We start from the raw sequence: 11,155 nt of genomic DNA on the forward strand, positions 1-11,155 counted from the left end.
CCAACTTACTGTTCAATAGTTTAAATGTGTGTGTGTGTGTGTGTTTGTGTGTGTGTGTTTGTGTGTGTGTATTAAAGCAAATGAAGCACCTAGTGAGTCAGGATAGAGGGTATATGGGAGTTCCTTGTCCTATTTTGTAACTTATTTATAATTTTGAAATTATATAAAAATTAAAAGTTACCGCAAAAATGAGTTCCACTTAGTTCTCTTTGGCAAAACATTGTTCTGAAACCCACCATCATAAGGAAATGCCATATAATATAATGTACTGGATATGGTAAAGAGTGACAGCCTTAGCCCAAAGTTCTAGTTTTTTAAACTATGAAACATTCAAGTGTTGTTTTGGAAAATAAAAGCAAGATCCCATTTTCAATCCCATAAACAGGAATCAAAGAAAACTGGGCATGAGTGGTTGGTAGTCTGGAGCTAAGCCATACAATCGTGCACTATGAGAATCCAGTGTATGGGGCTACTTTCCATTGTCTCCACGGTAGTTGCTCAGAACCATTCCCAAAGAGGCATAGTCAAGCATTCAGAATAAAGATATATTTTTTCTAATTAATTTTTAAATTAATATTTTAAAATTAATTTTAAATTTAAAAATTTATTTAAAAATATTTTTTAAAAATTTTTAAATTTTTTTTATAAATTAATTTTGTTCTAATTTACTTTTTTCTAATTAAAATTAAACAGTAGGAAAAGACAGATAACAATTTAATCACTGAAATCCCAAACTTTTTCAAGTAAGACTTTTTCATTAGTTTCTTAAATTAAAATGATTTTAAAAAATTGTATTAGGATGGTTGGCCACGTTTCCTCATTTCAGTGCAAATGTTGACTAGGAACATGAATGAACTGTGTCCATATTTCTCTATGTCTGGGAAGCAGGAAACAGTTCAACTTGTCAGATATTCACTATATACTATCGTACTCACTCATCGTAACACTCCAAACCTGAAACTCCTATATTTGACACAATATGAAATTCTTCAGGAATCAAAGTATCGGTTAGTTTCTTTGGCTTAAAAAGAAAGAATAAGAATGAAAACATTAGTAGATGAAAAAAACTGAACTGCACAAATTCTAATTCCTGTCCCAAAGGGATACTATTTATTAAGAGATTTTGATGAGGAAAATGACCATATTAGTAATATGAGACATGGCAAGTAATAAAAAACTTTTAGCAGAGCACACATTTGAAACAAACAAACAAAAAAACACCAGGAATTACAGAATAACCTTGGTTTTAGTATTAGTTACAGGTGTCCCATATACTATTCAGAAATCCACTGACTGCCTCTTTAAAATTTAATAGGAGTTTAAAATGCACCTATTAAGAATTCCACAACTTTAAACTGTAGATTTCTTTTTTTAAAAAATCCAGTCTCCTATACTGTATTTTCTAGATTAAAGTGAATAACTGTAGTGTGAAAAATGGCTTAAAATATCTTTGATCTTTTCTCATTAAATACGCTTTTCTAGAAATAATTAAAAGTGCTGTGAAAACTGATAAGCAATTCAGGTTGTTGCTATCATACAACACTGCTTTATATTTTGGGACGTGTTTTCTTTAAACAGTAGAGAGGAGAGAAAATTATTAGTCAAATATTGTATTTACCTTACGGGGCACAATGATGCCCTCACGTGACTGTAGGGAATGGTCCGAATGTGGGGGACAAAGTGTACTCTCCCTTGTCTCTCCTTTAACATATTTAACATCATACAGAAAAGAAATATCCCTAAAAAAATAAAAATACATATTTACAAAATCAATTTTGTGTGGCTACTGAATAAGAGTGGGTAAGGTCCACATACATCCTTCGCATGGGTAAAAAGGGGCACATAACTGGTCTCCCTTCCTCATACTTCAGGAAGGCTGAGGCGTTAGAGACGACGTCCCCCACTGTATTCCCTTCTCCACTTCAGATTTCTCACTCACATCACAAATTCTTTCTTTCCTTCAATCTCGGGTTAAGATGTATTCTCTTCCTCAGTGTTATTTCCTCCACTTATGTCCTTGATTTCATCATTGCCCACATCCTCGGGGACCTCATTCTATCAATGATAACCTCTGTGTAACCCCTTCTATTGGAACATTCCCCTTGGTCTATAACTCAAGTCTTTCCCCTGCTAAAAATCTTCCCTTACCATGCATTGTCATGTTACCATCATTTATCTACCGTGTTTCCCCGAAAATAAGACTTAGCTGGACCATCAGCTCTAATGTGTCTTTTGGAGCAAAAATTAATATAAGACCCGGTCTTATATAAGACCAGGTATATTATATAAAACCCAGTATATTATATTATATTATGTAGACAGGGTCTTATATTAATTTTTGCTCCAAAAGACACATTAGAGCTGATGGTCCAGCTAGGTCTTATTTTCGGGGAAACACAGTATCTATCTATCTGCAGGTATCTATCTAATCTAATCTATCTAATCTATCGATCTATCTATCACCACCTATAGTTTTGTTAAACATTAGACTTCTCAAAATTTCCCTGCAATCTGACTTCCATCCCCATCTCTCTTCTGAAACCATTCTCCAGAAAGCTGACGATGGCTTTCCACTGCCAAGTTCTCAGTTCTTATCTTCCACTATTTCCCTGGAATATTTGCCAGGGTTGGTTTCCTCTGTAAAAACACTCTCCTTTCCTGTATCCTCTGTGTGGCTGGACTCTCCAGGTTTTTTTCATCCTAGCTACTGCTTCTTGGACTTCTACGACTTCCTCCCTCCTAAATGGAAATGCTCCACATTCTGTCCTCATCCCTGTTCTTTCCCTACACTTTCTCCCTTGGCAATGCCATCAAATCTCACCCGATCCTATCTGCTACCTCTAGATACAACTGGATTCTTCTCCCTCCCTTCTAACTTTTCACTCTCCTGTATTTACTAATTCTGTCAGCACCTCCATCTCCTCATCAAACTCTCAGCATCCATAACTGATTCTTTGCCAGCCTTTGCCCTCAAGATCCACCTACAGCTGACACATTAATTTTACATCTACCCTCGCATCATTCTATTGGTCGGTCCTCTTGTCTCTTGCTGATATCAAGCCACTATTCCAACTGGTCACTACTTTTTATGTGGATTCTCAAGTCTCTGGTATATTCTACATACATCTGCCAGATTCATCTCCCTATAGCAGCTATAATCATGTCACTACACATAATTTTCAGAGGTCTCTACCCCTCCCCCCACGTTAATAGGTACAGCCATTATGGGAAACAGTATGCTCGTTCCTCAAAATAAAAAACAGAACTACCATATGTTCCAGCAACACTACTTCTGGGTATATTGCATATCCAAAAGAAATGAAATCTAGATCTCAAAGCAATATCTGCACTCCCAAGTTCACTGCAGCATTATTTACAATAGCCAAGACATAGAAACAACCTAAATGTCTGTCAATGAATGAATGGATACAGAAAATGTGTGTGTGTGTGTGTGTGTGTGTGTGTGTGACCAGAATGTTTATTCAGCCTTACAAAAGGAAATCCTGCCATTTGTGACAATATGGGTGAACGCAGAGAACATTATGCTAAGTGAAATAGGCCAGAGAAACACAAATACCGCATGATCTTACATGTGAGAAGAGAGTGGGGGAGGTGAGGGAAATGAGGAGATGTTGGTCAAAGAGTACACTTTCAGTTATACAAGATGAATGAGTTCTGGAGACCTAATGTACAGCATAGTGATGACAGTGAAAGCTGTTCTGTGCACCTGAAATTTTCTAAGAAAAAAAGTAGAACCAACACAACTGTCCCTCAGTAAAGGGATAGATAAATCAACTGTGATTTATCCATACAATGGAATATAATATATGGAACTAGATTTACATCAATCAACTTGATAAACCTGAAAAACAATGCTGAGTTTAAAAAGGAAACTGCAAAATCATACAACGCTCTGAAGCTATGTATGCAGAAACAATGGTAAATATTGTTTATGGCTACTGACATATGAAATAAAAGTATAAAAACATTCATTGGAACAATATATACTAGCCTCATGATGATGGCTACCTCTGAGGAGGGACAGAGAGAGGGGAAAGAAATGTGGGGTGGGGATCTAGAAGTATCTGTAATGTTTTATTTCTCTCACTAAAAATATCTGCAGGAAAAATAACAAAGTTGCTAACAGATCTTAAATTTAATCTTCTATACACACACACACACACACACACACACACACGGCAACTATATAGAGGTGACGGACTAGCTTGATTGTGGTGATCTTGTAACAATGTGTACATTTATCAAAACATCAACCTGTACACCTTAAACGTACACAATTTTTATGTGTTAGACATCTAAGTGAAGTATTTTTTTTTAAAGCTGCTCTCAGGACGATGTGACATCAGTTTCTATCACACCATAACTGCTAGCTAAGTTGACCAATATAACTTTGTTAGCTAAAAACAATGAATACTTCACGTATATACATACATACACATCCTTCTAAAGGAAAGTTTAGTTTGGTTACTGTCATTCAAATTTTCTCAGAGTAATCTTAGGAGTCTCCTATATTTCTATTATTTAATTATTGGGTATTTTACTTTATTTTTAGGTGAAACAAGTTTTATTTGTTGGAATATAATTTTTCATTAAAAATAGATATGTTTTATTTCTCTTAAACTCTTGTAGTAAACCACCTTCTTATACTTTTCTGGAGAATCTATTTTTATTTACACCACACACCCGCCCCCCCCAAAAAAAAAACTTTGATTCTTAGCCATAACATAAAAAACAAATTTTATTAGACTTTAACAAACTCTTCATCCCTTTCTCCAGCCCCCACATTACCAAACTGAGTTCATACTTCAATTTTTTTCTCCAAAACAACTGGTCATGTGCATAAATAAGTATGCATTTTATCTGAAGTTGTCAGGAAATGAGGTATTTCAGAGGTTATCTACTTTCCAAATAACTGAGGTATGCTTTTTAGGCAACATTAAGTCTTTCTGAAATGTATTTAAAACTTTGTGGCTTTCTTAAGCAGATTATATATAACATGATATAGTCTTTTCTTGATAATTCAGGTAATGTTATGAAGCAAAGAGTTTCTTGAGGACTGTCTGGTTATGTTCCTGAAGACGAGCACAGGGCTCAACATACAGTAGGCCCTGATGTGTGCTGGATACCCTCTTGGGATTAGAGGTTGGGAAGTGCTTTCCCAGACATCCTTGTAGCAAGGATTCTAGCTGCGAATGAAGTTCCACAAGTAGATGCACTTTTGCAAGATTTGTGAGGCAAAAGCCATTTTCCTGCCATGCTTCAGCTGATTCTGTGAGCAACATCATGGAAAAGTGGTTTTCCTGAAGCAACATTCCAGAATCCATGCTCCAGCTACCCAAATCGAGAGAGGCAGTGCAGTAACAGCAGCAGCAGCAGCAGTCACAACTTCTTTATTTGTTTCTTGGTCCTCGGATCACAACTAAGGAGGTATTCTTTTTATTGTCATATAATTCACATACCATAATATTCACCCTTTTAAAGAGTACAATTTGAAGTTTTTAGTATATTAACAAGTTTTTAGTATTTTCACAACTTACAAGTATTTAGCGTATTAACAAAGTTGTATAACTATCACCAGTACCTAATTCCAGAATATCTTCATCACCCCAAAAAGAAACCCTTTACCCATTAGCAGCAATTTCACCACTCTCCTCACACCCCCACCCATTTGTCTCTACAAATTTGCCATTCTGGACATTTCATATAAACAGAAACATACAATACATACCCTTTTTTGACTTCTTTCACTTAGCATAATATTTTCAAGGTTCATCAATGTTGTAGTACTGTTTCCCTGAAAATAAGACCTAGCTGGACAATCAGCTCTAATGAATCTTTTGGAGCAAAAAGGTCTTATAATAAAATAAAACCAGGTCTATAATATAAGAATACCGGGTCTTAATTTTTGCTCCAAAAGACGCGTTAGAGCTGACTGTCCAACTAGGTCTTATTTTCGGGGAAACATGCTATATACTAATATTTTGTTTACCCTTTCATCAGTTGATGGACAGTTGTTTCTGCTTTTTAGCTATATGAATAATGTTGCCATTAATATTCATGTAAAGTTTTCGTGTAGATAGATATTTTCAATTCTTTTGGGTATGTACCTAGGAATGCAATTACTGGGTCATATCGTAACTGTTTTAACTTTTTGAGGAAGTGCCAAACTGTTTTCCAGAGGCTGCACCATTTTACATTCCCATGAGCAATGGATGACATTTCCAATTTCTCTACATCCTCACAAACACGTGTTATTATCCAATTCATTATTATGGCCATCCTAGTGGGTGTGAGATGCGACCTCATTGTGGTTTGATTTGCATTTCCTTATGGCTAATGAAGTTGAGCATCTTTTCTGTGCTTATTGGCTATTTTTATCTTCTTTGGACCAATGTCTATTCAAGGAGACATACTTTTGAACTCTTATGGCAGTCTTGCGGTAGCCTCAATGAGGAGTTAATTCCATCCTGTTGTGGGAGTTATTCCCAAGGCATTGCTTCACACCTGCTCCTTTGGCCCTTCTAACAATTTTTTTTTTCAGTAACAGTTGGCATCCCTTCCAACAATTTTTTCAATACTCAATTTCCTTCTTAAAATATCTAGAGTTTTATTTTCTACACTGAACTTTGACTGATGGAGCCGTGAAAAATACTACTCAGAGGCTATTTGCTTGGTTGTTTTGTGTTTTCCTGCTTTGCTCTGAATATTTAAGGCTGTTAAACAAGTTACCTCTTGTTATGAATACTATTAGCTGTGCATACATGTATTAATTTTGTACTGGTGCCAAAACCAATTACCACAAATTTAACAGCTAAAACAACCCCCAAATTTATTATCTTATAGTTCAGTAGGTCAGAAGTCCAACACAGGCCTCACTGGGATAAAATGAAGGTGCTGACAGGGCTATCTATGTCCATTTCTGGATGCTCTAGGGGAGGATTTGGTTTTCTGGTCATTCGAGTTGTTAACAAAATTCATTTCCTTGCGGATCTAGGATTGAGATCCCTGTTTCCTTGATGGTTATCGGCTGAGGGCCATTCCCAGTGGCCAATGGCAATTCTTAGCCTATTTCCTTTCTTCCTCCATCTTCAAAGCCAGCAATGGCAGGCTGAGTGCCTCTCATGTTTCGAATCTGTCTTCCTTCTTCTGTCTCATCTTTGACCCATTCAACTCCTTTCGTTTTCCACTTTTAAAGATTCAGGCAATTGATTTGGATGCATTGTGATTCTCTCCATCTCAAGGTCCTTAACCTTAATCACATTTCCTAAGTAAAGTTCCATGTCAAGTTCCGCAGATTACAGTGAGGACATCTGTCGGGGAGGCCATTATCCTGCCCAACACAATACAGATCTTAACTTTTTAAAAATTCCAATTCAGAAGTCATTTGAAATTAAAACTTTAATGTCACATTAAAAGTTTATTGTCATATTGAGATACAGCTAATTGTTTTTTCAAAGTACTTCAAACATTTCATAATTACTAATTACTATTAATAATTATAACAATGATCTGAGGGCATAAAATTAAAGCATACTTTATGACACTAAAGACCCAGTACACAAAAGTCAATAGCCCATGTTTCTGCCACTTTTTCTAGCACAGAGATATAGTTGAGTAAGAACACCTTATATTTAAATGTGCTGTACAGTTTTACAAGTGCTCTTACATCCATTATTTCACTTGTTCTTTCTATATCCTTGGGAGGTACACAAAATAGAGCAAGTCTAGTATTCCCTTCTTACAAATGAGAAAATGGAACTCAGGAAGATGAGAAAACCTACCCAAGTATTAGTAAATTTAAACATTTCTTTCAGATTAAGTGATATTTCAGTAAGAAGCATGCAGGGAGTAAATTGATAAACGGACCATACAGAGAAAATAAGCAGGTCATATACTTCAGAGGAAAATGCTGACATTTGGAATATTTTTAGAAGGGATATAAAACCAACAAATAGTATTTGCTGATTTGATCTGAAACAGTGTAAAGGTTAAGGATTCACTTTGAGGAAAACCAAGGATTAAGCACTTGTTTTTCAAGGTTTTCCATATCTTGAAGCTATGCTACCAAGCTCTTCTCAGATATACAAACAAAAGAGGCACTAAAGTTATTCTGCCTGTCTGATCTTGTCCCTTTTTCTAGGGTACAACAAGGAATAGGAGTAAGGGGACAAGTACACAAAGGCATGCAAAAAGAAAATTTAAACTAAAAGCAAGTTCAGCCAGCACCTATTGCCATCCTACTAACAATAAGCATACACAAAAAGGTGGTGCTGTACCCTCTTCAGATTATATTGTGATTCATCAAAAATATTGCAAGCTTGAAAATTTCTGATTCTATGATTTCTCCAATTCTGCCCATTCAGAAAATCATCAGAAAATGACTTTATTCATCTGCATCTACTCCCCCCGACACCATCCTCCCCTTCCCCCCACGATTTATCTTCTTTACCTTCCAGCTCCAGTTAGGGAAATGGGATGGTCAATCAAATATCTGAACTTATTCCTTCGAATAGGATGCTGCCAGACATGGTCAACAGAGCGCGGAAGGGTACCCTGGGAAAAAGCAAAAACAGGAATACACAGCAGAGGGCGCACTAGTCAAATGAAATCTATTCTTAATCGTTTTGAGTATTTACCGGCATTTTTTTCTACAAAAAAAAAGAGACAGCAAACTTCCTACTCAATACTATGGAGAAAGACTGAAACTAGAAAAGTGCGATATAGTGAAAGAAAAATATCAAGACTAAGAGTAGTAGTGATCATTCAGGTAAATCACATAAAAACAAGTTAATAGAAATACTCAAGCATTTCCTTGGAAACATTCGTGCAAAAGATTTTAGCTTTCAATACAGGAAATTAATCTTTAAAACTATTTTTAAGATAATCTGGAATATATAACATATGCTCAATAAATACTTAATGAATTGGACTCCAAAAGATAAATGTTTCTAAGTACTTTCCATACGTATATACTCACCGTAGGGGTTTTAATTTTCTTAGGAGGTAGTAAGTTTTCAGGACAAGGGCCAGCATTGGCTGCACAGGTCAGAGAAAGAAGAACCTCTTCAGGAATGAACTCATTCTGAAGGGAAGGAGGAAGGGGTTTTGAACCGTCCACTGTATATTTTTTCTCCCTTAGTTCAGGAAGAAGTCCTAAGGAAATAATGGAAAAGAAAAGCTTACTGTGGTTTTTTGAAGTTAGCTGGAGATTCCCAGGCTGCCTCACCAATCCTATTTATGTTTCTAACAGAGGAAACACTGCTTCTGGTTGCCAAGAATAGTAACAATATTTAAAACACTGATCATCATAGGAAGAAAGAAAAAGAAAGAGAGAGAGACAGAGAGGGAGGAGAAAAAGAAAGGAAGGAAGGAAGAAAAGAAGGAAGGAAGGAAGAAAAAGAAAGGAAAAGAAAGAAAGAAAAAGAAATTCATATTGCCTGCCCTACTCACTTACATCAGACACAGGTTCAAAAACTCAGGCACAAAGATGAACCTCCATTATTCAAAAATCAAAGCTGAAAATTAAATTCATTTCACTTGCTCAATGAACTGTGACAGCCTTATAATGATGGGAATCTCTATTTACCCTTTGATATGAAAATGACAAAAGAAACTTTCCTCAAAACTGTGAAATCACATAGTAACTTTTTTCTCTGTAAGATAATAATTGCATTAAATTGGAACATTTACAGAGTGGAAAGGATCTGCACTGTGTTGAAAGTAAAAGTAGAATTGGGATTGTTGGAAATGAAAGTGGAATAATCTGAGCAAATTGGTTAACAACAGTACAGAGTGTTCTCATTCTACTCAGCTTGACACAGGCAGAGAAGTTATAAAGGTAAGGAGTAGGATTAATATAGGAAGTCTTTTATGAAGTCAGTCAAGGAGAATCAGGTTGTCACTCTTAAAAGAACTCTCCACTAATCTATGCCCCTCACAGAGTATGGTTTGTGTTAATTTCTATAAGGAGGTTATCATGCTTTGATCACCATCAAAACCTCTCACGTTCACATTACCAAATCTCTATCTGTTGAAAGTTGGGGATGGAGTCAGCGTATCAGAGGAAACAGAAAAAGGGGGTGGGGGGAGAAAAAGATTAGGAAGGGCTTTAGCACAATCTCCCCTAAAAACAAGATGAAGGTGAGTTGGAGGAAACTTAACATGAGGGTAGGAATGAGTCTGATTCTTATTCTAGTACAAATCTGTATATGAATGAAAATTTTAAATAAGGAATTAGTTTCACTTAGAATAATTACTACAACCTGATGCAAACTGGTTCCTTACCCGACACCCAAGAACTACTACTATTCAATACAGCTAGTGGTATTAAAAATACGGTGAATTTCAAACAATCTAAAATCACCAGCGTGTGAAAAAATCTACAGTCCTTAGGTGGAGCAGGGAAACAGGACCGACTCAATACAATAAAAGGAATGGTTTTGGGATTTTATTGCAACAAGCGTACGAGAAAAACGAAGCTCAGAAACGAAGTCTCGGATCAAGGATCGTGAAGTCTGTCTATGGCCATGATCACTTTATGTCTGCGGGGCCCTCGCAAAACTTTACCTGTCTTCTCCTTGAAGGCAGACCCTTTTAATTTTTTGTCCTCCAGCGTTGCCGTGGAGGGCGTCTTCGGATGGTACATAATGCACAATGCCTCCGAGCACCCTCTTTAGCACTGTGACATATCCCTCTAGAAAGCTACCCGAGAAGCAAATCAGCGGCATACGGAACAGGGCTGCCACCTTGACCTGCAGGCAAAAAAAAAAAAAAAAAAAGCGAGAGCGAGAGACCCGTTAAGGGTCTGTGTTAATATCGGAGTTGATGATTCATCTAGCATGGGGTTTCCGTCTTTCCGGAAATGTCTGTGTCCCCTCTGGCCACCTGACGCGACTAAGAAGCCAGGCGGTGAGTCGGTCTGCGCCCCGCCCGGGGAGGACGAGCTGGGCCACCCACCGGCTGCCGGCATCCCGTCCGGCTCGGTCCCCAAACCCGCCTCAGGCAGCGCCCGCGCGCACGCCGGCTCCACGGACTCGGGTCGGGCAGCGTTCGCACCCTTTCAGCCTCCGAAATGATGGGAAACCGACACGTGCAACCCGTATCCCTACAGTAGGTTTCCCGCCAGACCTCGTGC

The 11,155-nt window shown here is 37.2% G+C and overlaps 1 protein-coding gene across 1 annotated transcript in view; it reads right to left on the bottom strand.

Moving 5' to 3' along the window:
• AXDND1 (axonemal dynein light chain domain containing 1) overlaps window positions 1-11,155 on the bottom strand; it is a gene marked incomplete at its 3' end in the record, with an annotated part of 54,524 nt that extends 43,369 nt beyond the window's left edge. Inside the window, exons 1-6 of the mRNA XM_081026201.1 lie at window positions 11,077-11,155; window positions 10,588-10,772; window positions 8,999-9,174; window positions 8,471-8,574; window positions 1,619-1,739; window positions 936-1,021 (exon numbers count right to left, since the gene is read on the bottom strand). Coding sequence (XP_080882327.1) covers window positions 936-1,021; window positions 1,619-1,739; window positions 8,471-8,574; window positions 8,999-9,174; window positions 10,588-10,666 — 566 coding nt within the window. The 5' untranslated portion in view covers window positions 10,667-10,772; window positions 11,077-11,155. The remainder of the gene's footprint in view (window positions 1-935; window positions 1,022-1,618; window positions 1,740-8,470; window positions 8,575-8,998; window positions 9,175-10,587; window positions 10,773-11,076) is intronic.

Source organism: Rhinolophus hipposideros (genome assembly GCF_964194185.1).
Source record: "Rhinolophus hipposideros genome assembly, chromosome: 19".
Lineage (NCBI taxonomy): Eukaryota > Metazoa > Chordata > Mammalia > Chiroptera > Rhinolophidae > Rhinolophus > Rhinolophus hipposideros.